This window comes from Dasypus novemcinctus, chromosome 23, assembly GCF_030445035.2.
Source record: "Dasypus novemcinctus isolate mDasNov1 chromosome 23, mDasNov1.1.hap2, whole genome shotgun sequence".
In the NCBI taxonomy this organism is placed as follows: Eukaryota; Metazoa; Chordata; class Mammalia; order Cingulata; family Dasypodidae; genus Dasypus; species Dasypus novemcinctus.
This window is the reverse complement of record NC_080695.1, coordinates 19,364,049-19,390,882: the sequence shown is the minus strand read 5'-3', so window position 1 is coordinate 19,390,882 and position 26,834 is coordinate 19,364,049. Positions and strand designations below refer to the sequence as shown.

Sequence of the window (26,834 nt, the reverse complement as noted above, 5' to 3'; positions counted from 1 at the left end):
CCAGTCGGGACCTCCACCCGCTCCCCTGCAGCTCCACTTTGTAGTGTCTTTGCATTCGGGAAAGACCCACCAGCAAAGACTTTGAAGGGCATGGGCCGGCAGCAAACGTGCCCTCTGGTCCAACTTTCTCATTGGCGCAGTGACTGATCAGCGTGTTCCCCTCTACTTAAAAACTGTGTGTCCAAGCTACAGCTTAGGAAGGCGCGCACACAACTTAGGGTTCCGCCCTGAAGCTCCTGCCGCAGACAGGCACAGGGCTGCCGCCCCCCTCCCCCCACTGTGCCCACCCCTCTTCCAGACCCTTCTGCAGTTTCCAGACAGAGGGCCAGCGGGGTCGGAGAGTTCCTCTCTGCACTTGGCCTTGTGCAAATCTACTGGCGGCATGCAACCCGCCCTGGCCCTGACCTCGGCTTTTGTAACTTCCCCCGCAAGCAGATCTCAAAGCCCCAAGTCTCAATTCTAGAAACACCCGCCAAGAACGTCTCTGCGGAGCCTCAGTTCCCTCCAAGCAACATTTATTGAACGTGGTGGAAAGCCAGGGAGGATGGGGGCGTGGGACACCGGGCTATATACATGTATATACAGGGCGGCTCCCGCGGGCCAGGAGCCGGGAAAGGAGCGGGGAGGGCGGTGGGAGGGAGAGGAACGGCCGGGGCGCCATCGAGGGGGCGGCGTCCCCGGCTCAGACAGCGGACGCCAGCTTCCGCTTGGTGCTCTCGCTGCAGCGGTGCAGGATGAGGTCGGCGCTGGGCCGCGGGGGCACGGCAGGCTGCGGCTTGGCGCCATCCGGCTGCGGCTCTGCGGAAGCCGGCGCAGCGGCTGAGAGGCCCCGCCTCCCGGCCTCCAGGCCCCGCCCATCGGCGGCGGTCGGACCCCCAGGCCCCGCCCCCATCCCCTCGGCCCCGCCCCATCCCCTCAGCCCCGCTCACCAGCGGCCACCCGGGCTCCGCCCCATCCCCTCGGCCCCGCCCCATCCCCTCGGCCCCACCCGCCGGCGGCCACCCGGGCTCCGCCCCATCCCTTCGGCCCCGCCCCAGGCCAGGCCCCGCCCCGCCGCCTGCTCTCACCAGCCGCGCTCCCCGCGACCTGAGGCCCCGACCGCGCCGGGCGCCGGCGCTGCTGCAGGAAGCGCACGCTGTTGCGGCGATAGGCGTCCTGGCTGAGGCGCTTCCGCGACCGCTGGTGGATGCTGTGCGCGTTGCGGATGGACGACCTGGGCCGGGCACGCGGGCGTCGGTCAGAGCCCCCCGTCCCCGACCCCCGGGACTCGGACGGCCACCGCCGGGGCCCGCGAGCCGGCCGGAGACCGCAGGGGGCGCCCCTCCGGGCGGGCCGCGGGCCTCGGCGCCTTCGCCGCCACGACTCCCGCCCGCCTGCCTCCCGCACCCTCCGCGGCCGCGGCCAGCCCCGGGACCCCGCGCACCTGCGCGGCGGCGCCCCTCGGCTCTTGATCTGGCGGTGGGCCTGCTCCGGGTCCTGCCCCGTCTTTTGCAGGTACATGGACGGGAAGTAGCCCGTGGTGTCCTCTTTCCTGCAACCGAGACAGCTCTTGAGAACCGGGCAGCCGCCCGGGGGCTCTGGGCGCCTGTCCAACTCGGGGGGCTCAGGGGCCCCTCTAAGCAGGTGGTGTCGGTGTCCTCATCTGTGCCTTCACCTTCCTTTCCACATCCGGGCCTGGGGAGGATCATTGCCTTCTGCGTCCTAGGAAGCCCTTGCCCACTCCACGTCTCCCAGGTCTTCTCCCATCCTTTCTTCCCAAATAAATGTCAGTGTATAGTGCCAGGGTTTTTTCCATCTAGATATCCAGTTGTTCCAGCACCACTCATTGAAAAGGACTTTCCTTTCTAATCTTCAAAAATTATATTTGAGAGGTAAAAAAAAAAAGGGGGGGGGGGGGTTTACAGAATGCAAATTCCACCCAGTAAAACTCCGGATTCTCCCCGGCAGGTTGGAGAATCACGAGCACAGGCTGGGGACTGTGGTGGAGGTTAAGGCCGTGTGGGTCCAAGAGGGCGAGAGCACAGCCCAACCTTGGATCCGTGTCCGGGGGCACGGGCTGGCCTCAACACGTGGGCAGGGCCTCGGGAGGTCTGTGGGCTCCAGGCAAATGGCGTGGCAAGCCCCTGGGATTCAGTTTTCCGTCAGAACCAGAAAAAGCTAATTCGCATTTTTAAATTCATCTGGAGGAATAAACAGATCGGAATTGTGATGGAAGTTTTCAGAGGAAAAGTGACGGGGGATCTGCTCTACCAGTCTTCAATTGTAACCATTAAAACAAGGAACCATGTCACTGGAGCAGGCATGATAGATGGACTGGTCAGGGGAAGAGACACTAAATTACAAAGGAAAATCGTACCTACTTGGTCAAGGACTCTGAACCCTCTGTGACAGGCCCAGTGGGATCATCACCCACCTGCATACTGCAAAGGAGACTGAGCCCAGAGAGGGTCAGTGGCTTGCCGAGAGTCACACAGCCAAGTCAGGACACAGATGAGCACCCAGCCAGGGCTTAGCGCAGGGTGGCACAGCGGGCAGGCAAGGTGCTGTCCTACCTGACGACCCACCAGCCGTCCAGCAGCTTGTGAATGACCTCGATGGTTTCGCCCTCGCTCAGGGACACTTCGTCCTCCTCCACAGCGGTGTAGGCTTTGATGGCGACGTAGACCTCGCCTGGTCCAGGGCAGGGGGAGGCGTGTGATGCGGGGACCCAGCCCAGGCCTCACCGCGTCGCCTCGCTGGACCCACAGGGCCACCCTGCTCCCCCTCCCTCGCCCCTCCCCACCTGCTCCTTCTTGGTCTCCCTCCCCAGGCGCCCCCTCCTGCCCACTCCTCTGGGGCACCGGGGGCCGCCAGATCCCGTAACTCCAGAGGGCTGGCCAGGCACCTGAGTGCCACAAGGGATGTGAAGCAGGTGGAGGGCACGTGCCCGGCCCACAAGGCACCGGGCGCTGCTCGGCTCCACCCAAGCGTTGGCAAGGGGTGCCAGCCCCATGTCAGCATCTTTTCTGGTTTTTAAAGAGAAGCCTTACATCCACATTAAATTGTGGCATTTCTCAATTTTAAAATATGGCCCACTAACTTCCCCCCCCCAAATCCACTTGAGCCCCTTCCAGCTTGGGAGCTGCCAGTTCTCCCCTCTGGTCAGTGATAATGCATTCCCTCCTCCAGGCAGCCCTCCTTCCTGCACCTCGGGCCTGCTCGACATCCAGCTTCCTGCTGGACTGGCCAGATACCCGAAGCCACCACATGTCCCAGGCTGACCTCCTCGCTGCAACCCCCCAACTCCTGCTCCACCTCCAGGTGCCCTGTCCTGGCCAAGGGTGCCACCACCCACCCAGGTCCCCAAAAGCCAGAGACAGTGGGGCCTCGGCCCACAGTCGTGTCAGCCCCAAAGCAGTTCCGGCTTCTCAATGTCCCTGGGTCCCCTCCTGCCCCTTCCACACCCCTCGGTCTTTGGGGGGCAGGGAGCACCTGCATAGTTGGGATCCGGGTCCTCCGACTCATCGGGAGTGTCCAGGGGCTCCAGGTAGGACGCGGGGACCCAGCCGCGCTTTGCCTTCATTTGGCAGAACCACCAGCCTGTGCCAGGGGTAGGGGGAGGTGGGTCAGGGGCGGGGCCGAGCAGCGCCCCTGGGGGGCAGGCGGGGTGACGGTGAGGACACAACACACACACACACTCCAGAGACCTCACATCCTCCACGGAGGCTGTGCTCGCTGCTGAAATCACATGCCCAGGCAGGCACAGAACTGCAGCCCCGGACCCACGTCACACACACCACAAGGTGCACACCTGGCACGCAGGCCGCCCCTAGAAAACGCTCCTTCCACAACCACAGCCTGGAAAATGCGCAGATGCCTCCCGCCCCCACCGCCCCGCCAGAAGGGCCCCGCGGCGGCCACGCACGGCCCCCCAGATGGCCCGGTCCCCGGCCCGGCAGGGCTCTAACCGCTCTCGCTCTTCTCCACCACGTCCACCACGTCGCCCGAGGCCAGGGCCATCTCCGAGCCCGAGCTCTTGTCGTAGTCGGCGATGACGCGGTACGTCTGCAGGATGATGGGGCCCGTGATGTCTGGGGAAGAGGGGAGGCGGGTGAGTGGGCGCCCGGGCCGGCCGCCGCCTCCTGCTCTCACCCTGGGGTCCCCTCCGCAGGCCACTAGAACAGTCAGTGCACCCTGGCCGCCACCCCCCAGCCCACGGGGTGGATGCGCCCTGGGAACCGTGCATCGCCACCGCACACGTGAGCTGCTCTTTCTCTTTCGTGGGCTTAGCACGTGGCCTCGGCTCTGCCGGGCACACGCGTCGCCCGGGGGTCTTGCTAAAGTGCAGACACTCTGATCTCTAACCAGCCCCCAGGCAGGTGCTGCGGGGCCCTGCAGCGTGCTTGGCGATGCAGGCATGGGTCTAGCACACTCGCCCTGGCATCACCCGGTCTGGGTTCAAACCCTGGCTCTGCCACTTAGCTGTGCCACCCTTGGCAAGCAGCTCAACTGAAATGGAGCCCCGGTTGGACCAGCTGTCAAATGGGGATAACAGCACTGGGAACCTATTTTCCATGGTTATAGGAAGGAGTAATTGAGTTAACACACGAAAAACATTTTAAATAGCTCCTGGCTCAAAGGAGGGGCTCGCCCAATGCTGGATAGCATCAGTCACAGCTAGAGCACAATCAAGACCAGGTCTTGTCAGGCCCCTGCGTCGCCTCCAAAGGCCACCTTTGCTCTCCCAAATCCATTCATTCAGCCACAGACATCCCCCTCCGCCCTCCTGACACCCCTTCCCCCCTTGCCAGGGTCTGGCCTGAGCTCAGGAGCCACGGAGTGGGGGGAAGCAGCTTTGGGACCCCCGAAGACCCAGCGCCTGCACAACCTGCTCTCACCTCCTGCCCTCAGCCCTGCACACCCCGTGCTCTGGGCCCCTGGCGGTGACCACGACCCCCGCGGGGTGCCTGGGTGCCCGGCCGCCCCTGCCCGCTCACCTGCTGCGTTACTCTTGCCGTCTTTGGGCATCAGGTATGTCTCTGGCTTCTTCGCCCTGAGGGAGAGAACAAGAGCTGAGGCTCAGACCTTCGGCTTCCCCCTGGGGGAAGGGGGCACTCAGGGTAGACCCACAGAAGAACTTCCCAAGAGAAGAAGGAACGTGTGAGATGGAGGGGCCACTACGGTAAGACGGTGGCAGCTGGACTGCCAAGAAGTGGGCTGTGGGGGGTGTCGGGCCCATCTGCTCGGCCGGCGGGGAGGGAGGGGAACGGGGCCCAGAGACCCTAAAGGAGGGCGCTGTCTGTGCAAGAGAGCAAAGCCCTTCTCCTTGAGCACCAGGTTCGGAAAAGGCTCTGGTCAGCTCGGGCCATTTCGCAGCTCTGCTGGGGATGACTGACCCCCCCACCCCCGGGACAGCTGGACCCCGGGGATCCCTTAGAGGACCCCCTACAGGGACCCACAGGCCACCGCTGGAGCACCTGGCAGCCCGCGGGGCCGGGGAGAGGGCCAGACCCAGACCTGGAGGCTCCCCCAGGCTCCCGGGCCGGAGGGGGACAGCGCCCAGCCTGGGGGGTGGGAGAGCACCCCCTGCGGCCTCTGAGCAGGACCTGATGTACAGGAGCCCCCGGGGAAGGGACGGGCAGAGAAAGAGGTGAGAGGGCGCCAGGGCCCGAGCAGCCTGTCCGCCCTCGCGTCCTCGCCAGGGTGCTGCACTTCACAGTTTGTAACTGCGTCTGCTTGCCCCCATTCCATGACAGACGCAGACGCCGGATTGAGAGGGCAGTCCTCCTCGCCCCAGGCCCCCCAGGATGGGAAGGAGGACCCAGGGCCTCTGGGTTCTCAGCACCCCGAGACTTGGGGGAGTCACCCAGCTGGGAGGCTGGGGGCTTCCAGGGCATGCAGGGCAGAGGTGGGCTCGTGCCACCTTCTTTCTCAGGCTGTGTGACTGTGGGCAAGCCGCTTCCCCTCTCTGAGCTTCAGCCCCCCTCATCCGGGAAGTGACGCTGCCCTCCCCTGTCCCACCCAGAGGGCTGAGGGGGGACTCACTGGCTGTCCGAGGGGAGCTTGAGGTCGTCCGGGCGCACCTTGAAGAAGCCGAGGAGGTGGGGGCAGCGGGAGATCTTGACGGGCAGGCTCATGAGGGTGCTGAAGTACTCGGAGAGGGTGCCCTGGCGGGTCTGGGCCGTGCGCTGCCCGTCGTACCACCTCGGGGCTGCAGGGGAGGGGGCCGGGGCCCGGGGAGCACGCTGAGCACGTTGGCCGGGGCCTGGTGGGGGGGGTGCTGCCTGGAGGACAGGGGAGAGGACCCAGGGACTCAGCCCCGCCCTCACCTGGGAGATGGGGGATGATCCTGCTCTCTGGGTTGATGTCCCCTGCCTCGATAGGAAACATTTCCTTTAAGGTTTTCTGGACAGAAAAGAAAAAAGGGGAAGGAATACTCTTTATCACAACACTGTCGGTGAACGCGCAGCACTGGAAACAGCCCAGCTCCCTTCCTGTGGCCGCAGAGCCGGGCGCTGTCAGTGGTGGCCTCCATTCCGCGCTCTTTCCCGCCCCCCCCCCCACGCCCAGGCCACCAGCAGATTCCTTGGGCGCCACCCCAGAATCGGTGCCCCCTCATCGCACCCACTGCGCCCACCGAGCGCCGCCTGGAATCTGTCTCTCCAGGTTCACTCTAGTCTAGCCTCAGTCCAGCAGCTCGGGAACCTTGTTCAAACCTAAGCTGGGTCACCCCCCTCCTGGCTCTTAATCCTCCCAGAGAGAACGCCCTAAGCCTCACTACAAAGCCTCCCTATGTCCCCAAGGCCCCAAATGACCCGTCCCACCCCTGAGTCTGCCACTACTCTCCCCTTCGTTCACTCTGCTCCAGCCTCCCTGGAGCACGCCAGGCCCACTGCTGCCTCAGGGCCTTTGCACTGGCCTTTCCACAGCCTGGAATGCTCTCCTCCCAGATATCGGCATAGCTCACTCCTCTCTCACCTCCTTCAAGTCTTTGCTCAGTTATCACCTCCTCCGTGAGGCCTCCCCTGGCCCAACACATCACTGGCAACTGCCCCTCCTCAGCCCTCCTGGCACTCCCCACCCTCACCCCCACCCCTGTCCCTGCTTTGGACTTCTCACTTATCACCATCTAACATACTGTGTAAATTACTAGTTGTTTGTTATCCTGACCCTGCTCCTGGAACTGAAGGGCTACAAGGCAAGGCAAGGAATTGAATCTGCTTTTTGTATCCTCACCACCTGCTAAGTGTGCCCTGCTCACTACCTGGACGTGCCTGGCATTCAAAAACCACTTGTGGAATGAATGGATGAGTCCAATACTGGCTGCTAAAAGGAGCTAACCGTACAAGGGAGTAACCTAAACAGCGGAAAGAGGTGCGGTGGAGCCTGCACACGTCCGCGTGGACAGCTTTCCAAAGCGTAGCCTAGCAGCAGGAGTTAAGACAAAGCGCCTCACGCCGCCGATCCAGGACCGCACAGGGGCACTAACAACGCGGCGCATTGTTCTCGGACTCAGTGTGTGCGTGCGCCCACAACTATGTGTCTGTGTCTGTGTGTCCTGTGGTCTGTGTGTTGCACCCGCAAAGCAAGACAACCTGGTTTCTTGGATGTCAGGAGTATCAGCTCTCCTTCCCTTATGCTACGGGTGGGTCTTATCAGACCTGCAGCCATCAGTTAAAGAAGCAAGGCCTGGGATGGAAACCTGGGTGCAGCCTGGCTGCGGGATGGAGCAGGTGCCCCTGAACTGTGGGCTGGAGGATTGCTGGCTCCCCGCTCGGTGCCTCCACCTGGGCCCGCGCCCCACTCCGGTGGAGCTCACGGGTCCCCCCCGCCCCCGATGCTCCCACCCCTCCCCAGGCTCTCACGTGGAACTCGTAGATCTCGGTGAACCGCCTGTAAACCAACTTCTCGGACAGGTCCTGCCATTTCACCAGGAACATGTACACCTGGGGGGGCAGGAAGTTTGTTCAGCTCCCATGGGAGCCTTGCCGTGCACCTGGGCCACCCTCCAACCACTGGTGGAAGTCCACAGGTATGGGGGGGGGCTCCTTGGGGCAGCCTGGGCTATAGGAAGGGCCAGGGCTTCACGGGCCCAGGAGCAGCCAGTCTCCACTCTGTGACCCAGGGCAAGATGGTCTGTTTCTCTGTGCTTCAACTTCTTCACCTGGAAATGGGAGGTAAAAGTAGGACCTGTCTCCTAGCACTGCCGTGAGAGTTAGGAGAGGCGACATAGAAAGTGCTAAGTACAAACAGTAAAAGAACTCAGGAAGATGTTGTATGATTTCATTTATAGACAATATCCAGAACAGGCAAATCTAGAGAAACAAAATCAACCCAGGGTTGCCAGGGGCAGGGGGAATTTCTTTTGGGAGTACGAAAATATTCTAATTTTAGATTGTGGTGATGGTTGCTCAACTCTGTGAATAGACTAAAAAAACCCGAATTGCACACTTTAAATAGATTAATTGATGTGGGTACATCCAACAAATCGGAGAGTAAGTGTTGCAACTCTGCTGAGGCTCAGGGCCCAGCTGGCACATGGATGGTCCAAAGATTCAAGTCTCCTAAACATACACAAACCCCAGCACCAATCACACGTTCAGTAAAAGTGACAGAAGAGGCATGTGTAGAGAGGTCACATCTGACTCCAACTCCATCACAATCAGGAGCACAAATTCCAAAGTAGGGCCCACTTGCAAGGCAATGAACTCCAAAGCCATCTATCATGACCACAGAACTTGTGTGTCTTCATAGCCTTCAGGGGTACCAGTACCTGGGGTTGTATCTACTCTGGATGTCTCTGGGATTCTGCTGAGACCTGAGACGTGTATAAGCATGACCCCCCGATGACCTCCTGACCCATTTTGAAGTCTCTTAGCCATATAAACTCATTTGTCTTTACCATTTCCCTCTTTTATTCCAGGGCTTTTTCTAGTTGCATCACCAGCTGGTGATGGTAGTAATCCCTTGGCACCAGGGAAGCTCATCCCTGGGAGTCATGTCCCATGCTGGGGGGAAGGCAATGCATTTACATGCTGAGTTTGGCGTAGAGAATGGCTACATTTGAGCAACATGGAGGCTCTCAGGAGGTAGCTCTTAGGCACGCTGCAGCTCTAGGCCTGTTGAAATTTCAAGCACACAGGCTCATAAGCATAGTCATCAGTATCAAGGGCCCATCATTGGACCATCCTACTTCACTGGTCTTTGTCCTTGCACTTGGGGGATTGTTGCTGTTCCACTGAGGAATGCGACAGAGCTCCCCAGGATGGGAACTCAGCACTCCCTCAGTTGTCATGCTTAACTCTATGCACTATGACAACACCCAACAAACATCCAAACATATGTATATACCCTATATATATGCCCTGGAGAACTCCCTCCCACCCATGCATCCCCCATCAATGACAGCCCACACCAGTGCTTCAGGTCAGCTGACAGGGAGGTGAGAATGGTCAACCACCAGACCAGGGAACCGAGAGTGTCTACAGCTGCAAGCAGGAGAATCATATCCATCAGTCATGTGGGATCTAAGCCCTCTCTTGATTTAGAGGCGGAGTGGACATCGCCATCCCAGGGTCCACAAGATGGAGGAATATAATATGGATTGGAGTGGACTTGCTGGTATTCCACTATAGAACTGTTGTGACTCTAACAATGAAAGAAATTGTATCATCAATGTGGAGATGGTGGTCACGGGAGTTGCTGAGAGCAGGGAGAGGGAGGAAGAGGTGTGATAGGGGGCATTTTGGGGACTTGGAGTTGTCCTGAATGATACTGCAGGGACGGATGCTGGACATTGTATATCCTGCCATAACCCGCTGGATGGACTGGGGGAGAGTGTGAAGTACAATGTAAACTCTGGTCCATGCGGCGTGGCAGTGCTCCAGGGAGTATTCACCAAGTGCAGTGAGTGTGCCTCACTGATGAAAGGGGAGGTTGATGTGGGAGGAGCACGGGGAGTGGGGTGGGTGGGAAGTGGGGTATATGGGAGTGTCTTACGTTTTTGTAACATTTTGTGTGATCTATTTATTTCTTTTAAAAAAGACAGTAAAGTAAAACTAAAAAGTAAAAAAAGAAAGGAAAAGAAAAAGAAATAAATAGATGAATTGTGTGGTGTGAGTTGTATCTCAATGGAGCTGCTTTAAAAACAAACATGGGAAACGGATCTGGCTCAACCAACTGGGCTCCCATCTACTATATAGGAGGTCCAGGGTTCGAGGCCCAGGGCCTCCTGGTGAGGAGAAGCTGGCTCACGTGGAGTGCTGGCCCATGCGGGAATGCAGCCCTTGGTGGGAATGCCACCCCGTGCGGGAAAGCCGCCTCGTGCAGGAGTGCCGGCCAATGCAGAGAGCTGGTAGAGCAAGATGAAGCAACAAGAGACACAGAGGAGAGAGAATAAGAAGATGTAGCAGAGCAGGGGAGCTGAGGTGGTGCAAGAGAGTAATCGCCTTTCTCCCACTCCGGAAGGTCCCGAGATCAGTTCCCTGAGCCGCCTAATGAGAATACAAGCAGACACAGAAGAACACACAGCAAATGATCACAGAGAGCAGAAAATGGGGGGAAATGGGGTGGGGGAAGAAATAAATACAAACAAATCTTTAAAAAAAAACAAAACAAAACATGAACTTCAGGCAGCTTTCTGGATAAACCTCAAATGTGCAGAGTTAAGAACCATATCTTAAAGGGGTCTGCGAATTTTCTCGGTAAAGGGTAAGGTAATAAATATTTTAGGCTTTGCCAGTTTCACTGTCTCTGTTCAACACCCAAATCTGGTTGTAGCACAGCCATAAACACCATATAGATAAACGAGAAAGGGGGAGAACAGACTAGTCAGGGAACCCCCCAAAAATAAGAGCTATATGGGAAGATGATTCCTACAAGATAATAAAATCTCAATAATTAAAACAGCATCACTTAGTGTATGAGTAAAAAGACCAGTGGAATAGAAAAGGAAATCTAGAAACAGATCCAAGTACATATGGAAATGTAATATACGATAAAGGTGGCATCTTGAATGACAGGAGTAAAGGTCAATTTTTGAAAACTTGGTGTTGATACAACTGGCTAGCCTTAGGGGAAGAGAAAAAATCTGATTCATACTTTATGCCAAAGACTAGAATAAATTTCAGATGGATCAGAACTCTGAATGGAAAAAATGAAACCACACAGGTGCTAGAAGGAAACATGGGTGAATTCCCTTATAATGTGAGAGTACAGAAAGGTTTTCTAGCTATGACTCAAAATCCAAAGGCAATAAAAAGACTAGTAATTCAAATGCATAAAAACTGTTTAACAATTCTGCATAAAACATAACAAAGCTAAAAGACAAATGATAAACTGGAAAAAATATTTGAAACATATATCACCAATTAAGGGATAAAATCCCAAAAATATAAAGAATTTTTAAATTTGAGGGGGAAAAAAGACCAAAAAATCTGACAGAAAAATGGGCAATAACATGAACAGAAAATTTTAGCCAACTCACACATGTATATAAACACATAAAAAGGTATTCAACTTTACTCATAAGAGAAATGTAGGATTATTAGGTAATTGAAAAATACTGAAAACAACTTAAATGTCCAAGTAAAAGAGACAGAATAAATTGTAATTGTAAATGGGATATTGCACAGCTGTAGAAAAAGGATAAGAAAGGCTCTGCAGGGAAACAGATGTGGCTCAAGCAATGGAACTCCCACCTACCATACGGGAGGTCCTGAGTTCGGTTCCCAGTGCCTCCTGGAGAAGATGAGCAAGACAATGAGCTGGCGCAACAGGCAGGCACAGAAAGCTGATGCAATAAGATGACACAACAAAGACACACAAAGCGGAAAGACAATGAGAGACACAACAAAGCAGGGAGCTGAGGCGGCTCAAGCGATTGAGCACCTCTCTCCCCCACGGGAAGTCCCAGGTTCGGTTCCCACTGCCTCCAAAAGAGAAGACAAGCACAGACACAGAGAGCAGATAGTGGGTGCAAACAATGGGGGGCAGGGGATATAAATAAATAAAACAAATCTTAAAAGAAAAAAAAAAAAGAAAGCCTCTGCAAACCAAGTTGGAATGATTTCCAGGATATTATAGCAAAAATTTTTAAAGTGTATATAGTATTTATTTTATTACCTTGTTTGTAATAAAGTAGGAAAAATAAGGATATATTCATACATATATCTACTTATTTTTGCAAAAATATAGGAAAAATAAACCAAAATGATAAGTCTCTGAGACTATCTTTTCATAACATTTTGATATTTGGACACATTATTAATATTTTATACATTTAAAAACTTAAATCAGCAAGGATTATTTTTAAACCCCTCAAAGTTGGAAACAAACAGAAACAAACCTAACTGTGTATCAATGAATAATATAATGACATTAGATAAAAGAAAAGATGGGGGGGCAGACGTGGCTCAAGTGATAGGGCTTCTGCCTACCATATGGGAGGACCCGGGTTCCAGAAAGCATGCCCGCACAGTGAGCCAGTGCCTGTGTGGCAAGCTAGTGCCTGCGTGGCGAGCTGAGTGCCCACACAGCAAGAGTGCCCATGCGGGGAGCCAGTGCCCATGCAAGTGAGTCACGCCGCAAGATGATGATGAAACAAAAGAGAGACAAGGGGGAGAGTCAAGGTGAAGCACAGCAGAAACCAGACACTGAGGTGGCGCAGCTGACAGGGAACCTCTCTCCACATCAGAGAATCAAATCCCAGTGAAACCTAGAGGAGAAAAAATGAGAAGACAAAAAGAGAAATAGATACAGAAGACCACACAGCAAATGGATACAGACAGCAAAAACAGCAGGGGGGGAGGGGGAAAATAAAGAAATTTTAAAAAAGAAAAAGAAATCTTCAAATAACTTTTTGTCACAGTATTAAAGCAAAAAGAACTGCAAAGAAAACTTAAGCTTAAAATAATAGATTAGTAGATTGTCAATTGTAGTTTGGGTACAATAAATCTGAAACGATTTTATATGCTTTGTAGGACTGAACATAGTAAATATTTTGATGTTGGGAACAAGCGTTCTCACAGTGGGAGAAAGGAGCATAAATATCAAATGGTAAGAGTTATAATTATCTCCAGTTAGTCCACTGAAAGAAAAAAGCAGTGAGCACACCTACTGCTCAGATCGTGGTTTCTAAATCCCACCTCCTACTTACAAAACCAGGCTCCTTAAAGAAACAGCTCCTTAGAGTCCAGGACTAGGGAAGGAAAGTCGAGGGTGAGCCTGGAACATCTTGGGCCAGAAAGTAAGAACGTTCTCAAAGACTCCTGAGACACACCCGAAGGGCCCTGGAGCCAATCTGAAGGAGCTCCCACCAGTCAAATCTATCACAGGATATTTGAGCATAAAAATAAGCAATGACAGTGGCCGATTGTAACCTACTGAATAAAATAAGAATCCATGGCTCTCTACTGACAGAAAAAGAGAGAGGGAGGAAGGAGAAAGGAAGGAAAAGGGAAGATTCTTTCTAGCAGTAGAATGCTAACCTGTAAAGGAATGATAAAATAAAAAAATAACATTTGACCATCCTTATAGTAATTTGATTCAAGCAAGAGTCATAAATGGGTAGAGAAGGATCAAGATATTCACATTAGTTTCAAAGAATCTCCCCACAGGTTACGTATTCATTACAAAGGGAAAGACAGTAACTTTACACTGGAAAAACTTAGAGGAAACCTCCATGCCCTAGTCATCAAAATCCACATCACCAATATTGAAACAAATCAAAATAATGCGCCACCCGAGTGGCTACAACGAGAACACAGCACCATTTCTTAGCTACCCCTGCCTTAGATGCACAACCTGCATCTAACGACCATGCATCAGACAAAGCCAAACTGAGGGACATTCTGCAAAATAAATGGCCTGCTCTTGTTGAAATGTCAAAGTTAAGAAAGACAAAGAAAAGCTGACTAAGACTGCTGTAGATTAAAGATGAAGGAGACAAGGCCACTAAACGCATCTTGCGATCCTGCACCTGCACGGGTTCACCAGCCAGGACTACTAGGCCTGCTGGGGAGACGTGAGCAAGGGCTGTGGGTCAGAATACAGTGTGGTCTCCCTGGTAATTTCCGGATTTTAACCCATTTGCGGTGCGGTTATGTAAGGGAATGTCCTTGATTTTAAGGAACACACTGTAGTACTTGCAGGTTAGGAAGCATGCATCATCAGACTTACTCTCTAATGATTCAGAAAATCTATATTCAGAGAAAGAGAAAACCAGCTGGGGTGAAGGATACTGGAGTGACTGTTACTTTTTTAAAAAAATTTACAATCTTTCTTTAAATTTGAAATGATTTCAAAATAAAAAGTTATAAAGGCAAGAAAAAGAAAGGACTAAGCACATGGCAGGAGCTTAGTAAATGCATTTCCTCCTGGGCAGTCCCTTGGGCTGGGGACCCTCTGCTGGGGCGACCCTATCTGGGTAGGTATTTCCCCAGCCCCCTGGGGCAGAAGGGGACTCTTTTTTTAGCCCCTGTGAGATGTCTTCCTACTGGAGGGGATAGGACTCCAATGTAACGGACACCAGGGGGCGTTGAGGGGACCGCCCCGGCTCTCGGGGTGGTCAGGGAGGGCTCCCCGGAGGAGCGGGCCTGGACCTGGGCCCCCGGGGGGCTGCAGGGTGGTGGGCGCGCACGGGGAGTGGAGACCCTGGCCGGGCCTGAGGAGCAGTGAGTGAGGCGGGCTGCGGGGGTGGGGGGGGGGGGTTGGCAGGGGGCCGGGGACCCGAGGCGCAGACTGGGGCCCCGAGGCGGGCAGTCCCGTGCCCCCGGCCCTGGCCTCTCAGTCCTCCCCGCATCGCACCCGGGAGTGGGCGCTGGGCAGGGGCGCTCCCGTCTCCCCGCCGCCCGCGGGCCCAGGGCCCCGGGCTACTCACGTAGTGCTGGCTGGGGGCGAAGCGCTTCTCGAAGCCCAGGAGGGCGATGTGGCGGATGAAGGGGTCCCCCATGGCTGCGCCGCGCGCACCGGCCCCCGGGCTCCCGCGGCGCCTTTTTAAGCGGCTGGAAAGAGGAAGTCGCTGCTGTTGCAGCTGGCCCGGGGCGCGGGGCGCGGGGGGCGGGGGGCGGGCCCGGGCAGGGAGGGTCCAGGAAGGGCTCTGCTTCTCCTTTCAGTTTCTGGGCACTCTTCAGGCTTCTGCGGTGTGGACACGGGGGACCGCACGCACACGTGTGCGCAGGGACGCGCTTGCCCTCCGCCTTCCGTGGCCTACCAGGCCCCGGAGGGTGTATGGGGGGGGGTCCCATCTCCCACCCCTCTTCTCCTGGCTGATCCCGCCCCCTGCCACTCTCTGCTCTTCCTGGAGCTGCTCCTGCCTCAGGGCCTTTGCACCTGCTGCTGCCCCGTGGGCCACTCCCCCCAGCAATCTGTCACCTACCCCCTCGGTTCCTGCCGGGCTCTGCCCCAATGCCACCTCCGCCAGAGGCCTTCCTTGCTAGTGTCACATAAAATAGCAAAACTTCACACCTTCCCCCCCCCCCCCCCTCCCGGCTTTATTTTTCTTTCAGAGCGCTCGTGACTGGCATTTACCATTTATCTTTTTAATGTGTGAAGTCTGGGAGGGCAAGGCTTGGCCTGTTTGGATGAGGGCCCTAGCCCCCAGGTGCCTGGCACGGCGCGGCCCCTCCATGAGGTTGGAGGGTGACAGACGGATCGCGCGCAGCCTCCGTGGACGGGTGTGTGCAAGTGTCGAGGGCACGTTCGCGAGTGGCGGGGTGTGGGGGGCATCCAGGACCGCGGGGCGCAGGCCTGCGGCAGACGCCGGCCAGGCCGTGGGACCCCGGGGCTTGGCGCCTCCTGGGTGAGGCGGTGAGTGCACCGAGTACGTGGGGGCGGAGGAGGGTGGCATCCGGGGTTGCTCAGGGCTCCACCTGCAGGTGCTGCTTCTGGGCTGAGGCCACAGGGCAAGTGGCTGCAGCCCCTGCCTCCCAGATGTGCAGATCTGAAGCAGCGGGCAAGATTGACAGATGGCCGTTGGACAGCACCGAGAGCCCTGGGGGGGCCGTCTTATTGGGGCTGATGGCTGGGATCTGGTGGTGGGGGAGCCAAGACTGGCGGTTTTGACTATCGACATGACCCTGTCAAGTTCACGGTTGTTCCTCTTTTTCCTGTTAAGAAGCAGTGCTGAGGTTTCTTGATAGGTTCCTACTTGGAGCCCACCTGTTCCCCACTCCCTTCGCGGCGTGCAAGGTGTGACCAGCCGTGCATGCCCTGCCTCGGGCCATTTCCTTGGATATTCCCATGTACCACGTGCCCCTGGCGGGCAATGGCCAGGGCCCAACCAGCGCCTCACGCAACGAGCTGCCCAACGTGTGCAACGAGCTGCCCAACGTCCCAGACACAATGAAGGGGGGGAAGAAGCCCAATACAAACACGCACATTCTGGAGCACCCAAAGTCCAAATGCTACCCAAACCAAGCTACGGGATAGGAGCCGGGTCCAGGGGCCCTCGGGGCTGAGCGGGGTGGCAGGGACGGGAAGTGGCCTGAGCCGTAAGGGCTGTGCTGTTGCCCAAGGAGGCTGCTCACTTTCTGAAAACGAATCCAGCCCACGCACAGGTTTGTAAGGCAGGTAACGGGCTACGAGTGGGGCATGCGATGGAGAACTTTCCTCACGTGGTGCCGCGTCTGGGGAGACCCCCGCCCACTGCACAGGCTCCGGCAGCCTCTTGTCATTTGGAGGCCAGCCCCTCGCTGTAGGTGGCTGTCCCTGCTCTCTCCTGTCCCAGCGCGGAAGCCGGTCGTGCAGGGGGCTCGCCTGGGCCCTGCCCGTGGAGGGCAGGGGCGAGGAGTGGGCAGGAGCGCGTCCTGGGCGCGGGGTCGCCGGCCCTGGGCACTTCCTTCCCTTGGGCCTGGCGGTCTTTCCACTCTTGCGTAAGAGTCTGGCCAGGCCACCCTGTCCCGAGCCTCGAGGCCGGGCGCAGAGGGCTTAGTCCCCAGGCCACCGTCCAGGCCACACACTGCGCGGCACCTGGTACCCAGGCCCTGTCGGCCAGGGGAGCAAAAGGCAGGCGCAGACAAGCCTTCCGCAGTGTTCCCTGTAGTGGCCTCCCAGCAGGCCCACGTCCTTTTGTGAGGATGACACAGGAGTTGGTTTAATGAGTGGAGAGAAAAAAAGGAATGAGCAGAAATGAGGTAATGATTAGATGAAAGATTAAAAAATTTGGGGGGGGGGTAGGGAGATACAATTTTAAAAGCCGTTTTTATTGTGAAATATAAACTGAAGGAAGATGTACAGCTTAACTGAAACTCTTATAAAGCAGACATCACGTTCGCTACCACCCAGAGCTGGCCCTCCCCCTGCCCTTTGAGTGATAACAGGACTTACCTGTATCAGGCACCGTTACTGTGCTTTTTCTTTATGATCACATTTCATCCTCAAAATGCATCTAACGGGGGGAGGAGGAAGAGGGAAGTGACTGCTAATGCGCATGGGGTTTCCTTTGGGGGTGATGGAACGTTCTAGAACTAGATAGTGGGGATGACTGCGCAGCCTTGTGAACATACTAAATATCACTGTTCACTTTAAGATGGTTCATTTTCTGGTGAATTTCACCTCAAGAAAAAGAACAAGAGTCTGTAAATTGGTGCTATAGGTGGGACAACTGAGGCAGAGAGAGATTAGTAAGTTGGGGGCTATTCAGAGCTGAGGCTTGAGCCCAGGCAGGCCGGCCCCAAGCCCAAGCCCCCAGCCACGGGGCTCCCCGCTTGCTGTGGACACCTGCGTGCGTGAAGGCCTGGTGAGGGCGGCCCTCGGGGGAGGAGCCTGGCAGAGGAAAGAGCTGCTTACATCAGACCTGGCTGGGGGCGAGGCAGGACTTCCTGATCTGGCCCCATGATCTTGGCCTCTCTCCAGGGGCCACCTCCGCCACCCTCAGGACACTCGGCTTGTCCTATGGGCTGGGCCTGTGGAAATGTGTGTGGAGAGGCGTTGGTGGCAGGCCCAGGCAGTAGTGGGTCCTTCGATCAGGACAGGGTGTCTGGGGGTCTCCAGGGTTAGCACAAATTTGCTCACTATGGTTTTTCAGGTCTAACCTAAACCACTCCTGCTGCCCCTCAAGCAAGGAATGCCCAACTGCCCAATGCCAGTTCACGCCCCGTGCCTAAGGCAGTAGGATGGGGCCTCAGAGCCACTTGGCTCTGACACTAGCTCTCTGGGAACCTGGGGCTAAGGCGCTCGTGGAAGGTGTCTCCATACTGACTCTGCTCCCCAAGGGCCCCCGAGTCTTCTTTTCTCAGTAAAATCAGACTTGGAGCGGGCTCTGCCCGTGTTGGGGGCCTTGACCCTCCCCTCAGGACACTGCGGGAATTCACTTTTCCCCACGCCTCATGACACTGCCATCCAGCGCTTGGCCAAGTGCCAGGGAAGGAGGGCTCCAGGCCTGGGCACTGAGCAGAGTCCGAGCAAGCCCTTGGCTTGCAGGAGGGCTGTGCCCAGTGCTGGGCGCCGCCCACAGGCTGCTGGGGCCGAAGGCACCTCGACCTGGAGCCCGACTCCCACAGACCTGATGGAACACTGGCACCCCACTTCCTAGTTGTGTGCCCCTCAGCAAGTTAACTCAATCCCCCCATGTCTCGGGTCTCATCTGTCAAATGGCACTAATTGGGGCGGCTCTGAGGATTAAATGAGGTCATACGCTTCACTGGCCCACTGTTGGCTGTCAGTTAGCATCACCTAGATGCAAAGTGACATCACTTAGACGTTCACTGGGCAGAGCCAACTCCGAGGGGCAGTGGAGCACAAAGACGGGAGGTAAGTTCTGTCAGGGTGGTTTCTTGCTGTTTAAACCGGGCTTTGCTGAAGAAAAACAGCCCATGAATGAGCAAGGACTCCAGGCTGCTGGGACGTCATGGCTGGACTGTGGGGAAGGCTCATGTTGTCTGTTGGTGATCACGGGAGAACTGGGTGGGCCCGTGCAGACCCTGGCCTGGAGCAGGGACAGCTCTGCTGGATTACGCCAAGGGCTTTTGAGATGGGATCGTGGGTCCAGGTTATGGAGATGGAACGAGTTTGGAGCTTACTGTAGCTTTTCCACCATTGCATTGCAGCCTGAGCGGCAGCAACGGAGGCCTCCACACACACTTGACACTTGGGACCTCTCCAAGCCAGCAGCCCAACTGCTCCTTCCACACTGGCTGCTGGGGAGCACCCAGGAATTGGCCTGTTCCGGTTCTGCCAGCCCCACTAATAGTCGACACTCTCCTGACTGGGCTCTGACACCTCACAGAAGAAAGCTGCACATCGTCACTGCAGGGGGGTTGTAGTGGTTTAAACTTGACAATTACTATTTTAGTAACGAGGAAATCACGCTCAGGTCCTCTCTCCAGGGCTGAGCTGGGCAGCTTCGTATCACCATCTCCTCCAGGGCAGGGCAGCTGGTCAGGGTGGGCTTGCTGGAAGCTAGGAGCCTGGGTTGCTTCCCGGTGAAGATCCCAGCGGAGGAGAAACGAGGGCACATGGGGCTTGCAGAAGCAGGGTCAGTCAAGGTGACAAGGGAGTACAACAAAGGGGCTGGATCACAGGGCCTCACAGGGAGCACGAGGAACACCCCCCCCACCCGCACCCCCAGTGTACCCTGAATGTCAACAGAAACTCTTGCTGGCCTCAGCACTTTCAGCGCTTGCTACACCTTCATAAAAACACACTATGGGCCCCCTGCTCTGAGCTTGTCTTCTTGTAAACTTGCACATAATGTTCTATTTCAAGAACTTCTCCAGGAGGATGCTGATTATTCAAAATAGGGGTGATAACAATCTCAACAAGAACTACATAACAAATTCAATAGATTCTTCGAAGGTTTATCCAGATTTTATAACCTGTGATATTTTAACTTCTGAGAGGTGGCCTCCTCTTGCCCCTTTAGTCTACTGAATTGTCTTCTGCTCAAGAGTGATGGAACAGCTTCTCACCACATCCGATCCCCTTGGTTCCTCCCAAGGCCAATTTCTGAGAAGGGTCATTACTGCTTTATAGAATGAGGCACTGGTAGGCTTCAAACGAACAACTTTGAGATCATGCTGGGAGTTGATGCTACAAAATGGCCTCCGCCCCTTCCCCCCATCTACTCTTGCTTCAGAGGAGGAAATGAGGCAAGAAACAAGTATCTTTACAAATGGGTGTTGTATCATACTTTGCTTTCAGCAAACTTTCCAGACACTTCCTCAAAACCAGAAGGTATGTGTGGTGGAGGTGCCGAGTGGGGAAGGAGGGTTGGGACCGAGGGTAGGTAAGGTGGAAACTAACCTGATTGTTAACTATAGACCATGGGGAGCTGAGGAAACAGGACAGGTTATGTTTTCGCTGTTTTAAAACACAGTTCTTGGAGTAAGAAGCTCCTCTGGAGCAGTCAGGTGAGGGTCATGTCCTATTTGCTTGTCATCAGGCCACCAGACTGTTAGAAAATATCAAGTTCCACAACCAGCAGTAAGCTACTCTCAATTCTGCCTTCCAGCCAAGCTTGGCATTATAGGAAGGTGCTGAATCCCTTACCAAATAAAGATATTTGCGGCCACCCTACTGGCTTCATAGGTCAGGTAAGCACAGGGGAAGAGTTGCTACCAAGTGGCCTCCATGTTATCTCTATTCCTAAAATCCAGCCCCCCTTTCCTGCCCATCATTGGGACACTGAAATAACTCTTCCACATCTTCAGAAAGAGTCCAGGGAAGTGACTTTGGCTCAAGCAGTTGAGCTCCCGCTTGCCATATGGAGGAACTGGGTTCAATCCCCAGGCACTCCTGGTTAAAAAAAAAAAAAAAAAAGACGTCCTAGACCTGTGTGGCGCCAGGCCCCTGTGTGTGGCAAAGCAATGCACCTAAAAGACAGTGACACAATCAGAAAGGAAAACAAAACAAACAAAAAAAAAGTCCAGACACTAGTGTTTCCATTCAGAAGGACAAGTTCCCAAGAGTGTACTTCCAAAAGATGCCAATTTGGTAAGCTAAGCCAGCTGAGCTCCTTCAATTTATTTAGACTAGGGGTTGGGATCTTACTGGAAACTGGAACAGTCTGGTCAATCTTACCAATGGAGAAAAAAGGCAAAAGTAGGAAATGCAGATGGAAGAATAACCAACCTACTTCAAAAGATAACTTGTTGCCTACTTTAGCACCATCCTTGGGACACTGAGGGCTACAGACCTCATTTAAGCCCTGTCCCCTAAACCTCTGAATAAGGCTGGGACAACCACTTAACCAAGGAATCTTTACTTCCTTAGCTATAAAGACCCCAAAGAATTTCAGCATGACACCTGAGGGCATAGGAAGTAAACCAAAACTCACTTCACACATAGATGATTTAACACAATTAAAACATAAAGATATCTTACTTTGTCTTAACTGCTAAAAATGGTGGCCTTATGAGCACTGGCTGCTTGGTATACTAAATGGGAGAGGCAAAGAAAGATTTCTGATCCAGCTGTGTACTTAACAGAGCCCTGGAGGCTCTTCCTTTTCCTCCCTCCTGAAGGGCGGAGGTGGCTCCAGGGCAGTTTTGTTCGTTAAGGCAGGTAGCTAAAGGCTGCTTCTTGTAGACTGTTACTGGGCCTTGGCTAAGAGGTCAGCGTGCCACTGCCATCCATTTTTAATTAACCCTTGGCTTTGATCCCAGGGCTAATTTGCCATTGATGGTAAACAGGTAATTTGTTAAGAAAACTATGCGGTCATAGGGGAATCTACTAAGAGATAACCAACTGCAGGCAGCAGACTGGGACATGGTAAGGTTTCAGGAGAAGTCAACAAGTTAGCAAGAATTAGTAATCCAATCCCTCCACCACTCTTCTAGAAGACAGAAACAGCAACAGCACCCTGTGGCCTGAGGTTCAGCATTTCCTGAAGGAACTGGACCTCTTTAGTTTAGAGAAGATGCAGGATGGGAAAGAACACTCTGTAACTTTAAGTTACCAGGAGGAAGATGTAGCAGATCAAGAGCACAAAAACTGATCCACTGGGCAGATATGAGATGATTTTAAATAAATGCTTACTACTACCACCTATACTTCTAACTATATATATTTACACGTATCTGTGATCCCATAAAACTGTTATTAGAAAAAAAAAGTTTGGGGAGCGGGTGTAGCTCAGTGGTTGAGCACCTGCTTCCCATGTACAGGGTCCCAGGTTCAGTCTCCAGTACTTCCCTTTAAGAAGTTTAATAAAGGATTAATGCACAAGAGGTTAAGTCCTTTTAAAATCAGCCTTTGAATGGATATGACTTTTTACCAGCTGGAATGGGAAGTGTAGGTGAGGACAGCATGATAGTGTTAAGTTATAAGGGCCCCTAAAAGGAACCATGAGATTCTATTACAGCAACTGTCACGTCAGTTTTATTTGGCAGGTTAATAATAAATTAGTTTTGCTTTCCCTGAATACATGCTAGTAAAACAAAGGAGGGGCAAAGGGATACGCTGAGAGCCAGAAGAAATCTATACACTGTGTGTTCTGCTGTTAGTGGGAGGGGCTTTACAGTTGTGCTGTATTTCAGGAGGGGGTTTCTGACGTCAGAATCCTAAATAAGCCGCTCCCTCAGGACATGTTACAAATCAAACATTGGGGGTTCCAGCTCTGCTCTGACTAGATGAACAAAAACAGTCTCAAACACCATGAACACTGGTGTCCTTATGAGACACTGCAAACTACCGCTTACCACCATACCACCCCAAAATCTCCCCAGACATAACCATGAAAACACCTTAGAAAGAAATGAATTAGTGTGTGAAAGGCATGGATGGACTTTATTTATTACCCTATATCTACAGTTTAATTTGAGGTAAAATATAAGCAACACATAAAAATGCCTACTTTGCTACCATGTAATATAATTCTCCATTGTGAATATTGTGATAAGCTAATGAAAACTCTATGCCATCACATACTCTAGGCTTTTTCATATAGGTGGTATTTTACAACTCTTATTGTTTGTGAAATCTCAACACAGGTAAGATTCTCCTACAACTGGCGAAGACATCAGAAGGTGCGTAATTAGCTTATTGACCCTTTACACCCCACACTGGAGCCTCAATGTTACACGCAGAATTATAAAATAATGAAGGCAATGAAACTCCCTTGAGCCTGATCAAAGTTGGCACGCTGTTTCAAAGAATTCCACGCCACAATAGGTTACATGATAGTGAGGCTGTAGTGTCATTTAGCTTGCCCAAATACTCATACCTGATCTTAAACTTCTGATACACCATGCATTTTATTTGGACAAAAATAAAAGTGGAAGAGGTTTTCTGTAATTCACCTATAATCCACACGCTGAGATACTGACCTCTTACTGTTAGGTGATCCAGATGGGTTTTTTTTTTAATTACGATAAAAAAAAAAAAACATATAACCATGATAGATAAGCTTAGGAAAAGGTTTAGTCAAATATACAGATACTAATTGTTCACTCAGTCATTAAGGAGAGCTGTGAACAAAGAATCATTTAAATGATTTTTCAAATAGAAAAACTAAAGAACTGAACTATCACAGGTGTTTTCTTCACTGCAGAAGCTGAGATGTTCCAGTAGGAGATATCTTCACTTGATTGGAAAATAAACACCATAGCTGAAGGCTCTGCTGAATACGTAAAAAATCTGATGAGATTCATCCCTGTCATTTTCCCTGTCGTTTTCCAGCACTGCTGTAAAATCCTTATAATACATTCCAAAGTAAACCAGCCATTCCAAATCTACAGTCACTCTGCTCTTTAATTCAATTCACAGAACTGCTGAAAAAGTAGACATTTCTATCTAAAAGTAGAAAAAAAGGTTTGTATAGAAGGTATTTCTGTTATACAAGTATATTACACAGCTTGGGGCAGTAACAGGTCCAAAAAGCTCTTCTCAACCACCGATACTTTAAGCTAAAATAAGAGAGAAAACAAGCAACAGGTTAACATGAATTTAAAAATTCACAAATATCACAATTTAAACATTTTAATAAAAAATTACGTGCATTCAAATGCACTCATAAAATGATATGAAATCCTAACAAATCTGGAAAATAGGATCAGACTTGTTACTTAATTATGCAAGATGTACAATGGATTGTATAGTTGAACCAGACCCTGAAAATCCTATTATGACTAGGGGAAAAAATGCCATTCTAATGATACCGACTCTTACTGAATGTCAATGGTGAAGACAAGGTTTACTCTATAGAGAAAAAACTTTCCTTTTAAGACAAAGTACTTTTACATCTTAGACTGAGACACCAATAGGCACTCAAGGATAAATCTTTGACTTTATCTTCTAGCTCAAACCATCCAGTAAAAGCTTACACATGGATTCTCTGCGTCCCCTGAAGGTGGGGCTGCTATTTTATAGCTGAGGCAGGGAATAGTATTAGCTTATGAATATGCAGGTAGGTCAACAAATACTACGTGGCATTCCGGACAAAGAAGCTGATTTACCCTAGCAGGGAAGAGGTCTACCACGTTGGGTCTGGTTCTTGCTTGATCTGAGAGCTTCCATCAGTCTCCTTTACTTCTATTTAGAGAGACAAAAGGGTACCAAGTAATTGCATTATTAATGCAAACTTGTTCAATTATAAACCAACCCATTCATAACAAACTATTTACTAAGATTAAATGAAAATAACAAGATGCTAAAAATGATAACATTTTCAGGAAGAGAGCAAAATTTCTCTAGCAATAAATCTTACATCTTGTTACTTAAGTTTTCAAAGTTAAGATTCATATGTATTTAATGGGCACACATTATCCAGGTTGCACAGGAGTCATTCAACTGGTGTAGAATTCATTAAATCATCTGGGGGGAAATAAGGTTCACAGAACCCAGCAATCACTTCTGAACAAACTGTTTTGTTTTGCTGTAAACTACAAACCCACTTCACCCAGAAAGAAAAGAACAAAACAATCACAAAAAGTTAAACCATTTTTGAAGCAAAATCCTTTGTATAATAAAAGCTTGAAGGAACTTCAGCTTTTACAACCAGAATAACTTCTTACCTTCTGTTGCCGGAACCTCCAACTGGCTTGGCTCAGCTGATTCTAAAGAGAAACACATAAGACTTATTTTAACATTTATTTTAACAGCATTCAAATGTGGCTTTATACAGAGTCTAAAGGGAAGAAGGGAAAAGCTCCCCAGCTTTGCTCCTCTGCATTGCTGCTCTTGGGGGTCTGGATGTTACGCCTGACCTGGGACTGTGGGAACAAATGGCCTGTGGCCTACAGTTCTCAATTGGGACCTACAGCTTGATTTTATACAGACTTCCAGACAGAAGTGTGTGCATGCCAGGGAGCTAAAGCTCCTAAAAGCTTGGCAGATATCATCAGCAGGTGAGGCGACATGAGTGGACGTGATCCTGTCTATTGTGCAGGTGGGAATATTTCTGTTTCACTCTGTTTCATTTACCTTGTATCACTGCTGGGCCTTCTGACTCACTCTGGTCCACCAACTCTGTAAGGAAGGCAAATTAGTTTAATAAGGTAAGACGTGACATTTGAAAATCATTTTTACATACATTCTCTATTCTGATGCTCTGCCAACCTTGCCACAGCAGTATTTTCCTTATGACCAAGAACGGGATGAACATGCAGTGTTTTGGAGATCCCATCAAAATCATAGATCAGTAGTAATTACCAGAGAAATATGCTATAGACTACTACACATGAATTGAAATAAAATTTAGCATTTTAAACAAAGTCAGGGGCCAGGTAGGCTTAAAATGGAAGTAAAATTTACAAAGCAGATGCATTGGGATTAACAAAAAGATTCAAAGAAAAGAATTACCATGGTGTAAATTCACAGAAACAGAAATTAAGAGTACAGGCTGCCAGGGGTGGGGGATAGGAGGAATGGGGAGTTAAAGCATAATGGGCAATAGGGTGACTGGGGAGAAGGGAAAGTTTTAGTAATGGAGGTGGTGAAGGTATTACAATATTGTGAATGTGATTAATCCCACAAATAGCTATGTGCAGGAATGGATGAGATGGCAAAGTTAATGTTAAGTATATGTTACCTGTTACCCCAAAATTCAAAGGAAAAAAAAAAAAAAAAGAATAACTACAGAGACAATGACAACTAAAGGCAAAATGTGGTCCTGGATAGGATCTACCAAGAGAACGAGAGAAGGCTGAAAAGGACATCACTGGGACAAATGGGAAAAAAAAAAAAAAAAAAAAAAAAAAGGACTATAGACTCTAAGCTTTATATAAATGTAAAATTTTTTAAACTTGGTAACTGCACTTAGGGTGCATACGTAATGAATATCCTTGCATGTAGGAAATATACTTCACAGTACTAAGAATTCAAGGAGCATGCTGTATACAAGCTATGCTCAAGTGCACAGAAAATGGATAGTATTTAAAAAATAAAAAGTTTAAAATATAAAATAAATCATGGAATTTTTAAAATTACAAAGTTCCCTACCATGTTTAAAAATGAAGTCACAACTGATCACATATCTGTAAAGCAAAGTGTATCCCTTTTTTTTGGATATTTCCAGATACTGACATACTTACAAAGACAGAAGACACAGTGAAAATACAATCTATAAAAAAATGAACTCATGCTTTGCAGTACGAGCAAATTAATAAATTTATTGAGAAAGTAGAACCCAAATGTTGAGGCAGAAGAGATTTAATTCATGCTACTGAAGAGTGAAGGCTAAAGAATAGGGTTAATACTGTGAAACAGAAAGAACGACAGCATAATTTCCCAGATCAAGGGACAAATCAATAACTCACAAGGCTCTGCTGCACAATGGACACGAAAACCTCAGAACATGAAATGGAGTGGCTTACTTTTCCAAAGTCTATAGACTTGTTTTGTCAATGTAGATGGCAAGTGTGTATAGTTGTATTCCAAAAACAATTTATAAAAATATAGGCCAAAGCTTGCCAATCCAT

The 26,834-nt window shown here is 51.6% G+C and overlaps 2 protein-coding genes across 12 annotated transcripts in view; both read right to left on the bottom strand.

Annotated features, from left to right (window-relative positions):
- Positions 1-479: 479 nt before the first annotated feature.
- On the bottom strand, positions 480-14,999 carry NCF1 (neutrophil cytosolic factor 1). The gene is made up of 11 exons (XM_058285957.2): positions 14,858-14,999; positions 7,845-7,925; positions 6,309-6,384; positions 6,025-6,190; positions 4,977-5,032; positions 3,948-4,070; positions 3,472-3,579; positions 2,553-2,670; positions 1,424-1,531; positions 1,068-1,213; positions 480-798 (listed from the first exon to the last, which is right to left on the bottom strand). Exons 1-11 carry the CDS (start codon positions 14,927-14,929, stop codon positions 683-685), a joined length of 1,170 nt encoding a protein of 389 aa, XP_058141940.1. The 5' UTR covers positions 14,930-14,999; the 3' UTR covers positions 480-682.
- Positions 15,000-22,677: 7,678 nt separating this feature from the next.
- Positions 22,678-26,834, bottom strand: part of GTF2I (general transcription factor IIi) — a 111,451-nt gene continuing 107,294 nt past the window's right edge. For 6 of the 11 annotated variants that reach the window (XM_004455642.5, XM_004455644.5, XM_004455645.5 and 3 more), the window contains 4 exons: positions 25,339-25,383; positions 24,930-24,971; positions 24,372-24,447; positions 22,678-23,822 (listed from right to left, as the gene is read on the bottom strand). In XM_004455642.5, coding sequence (XP_004455699.2) covers positions 24,389-24,447; positions 24,930-24,971; positions 25,339-25,383 — 146 coding nt within the window. In that variant the 3' untranslated portion in view covers positions 22,678-23,822; positions 24,372-24,388. The remainder of the gene's footprint in view (positions 23,823-24,371; positions 24,448-24,929; positions 24,972-25,338; positions 25,384-26,834) is intronic. The other 5 variants (XM_058285954.2, XM_012524128.4, XM_058285955.2 and 2 more) reach the window with 1 other exon arrangement.

What these genes read in the sequence shown, in the direction of transcription:
- NCF1 (XM_058285957.2), bottom strand. Translation starts at nt 14,929, where the DNA reads ATGGGGGACCCCTTCATCCGCCACATCGCCCTCCTGGGCTTCGAGAAG. An exon ending in CGAGGGGCGCCGCCGCGCAG is followed by an intron (nt 1,214 to 1,423) that starts GTGCGCGGGGTC and finishes TGCCCGGCCCAG; the next exon opens with GTCGTCCATCCGCAACGCGC. An exon ending in GGTCGCGGGGAGCGCGGCTG is followed by an intron (nt 799 to 1,067) that starts GTGAGAGCAGGC and finishes CGGCTTCCGCAG; the next exon opens with AGCCGCAGCCGGATGGCGCC.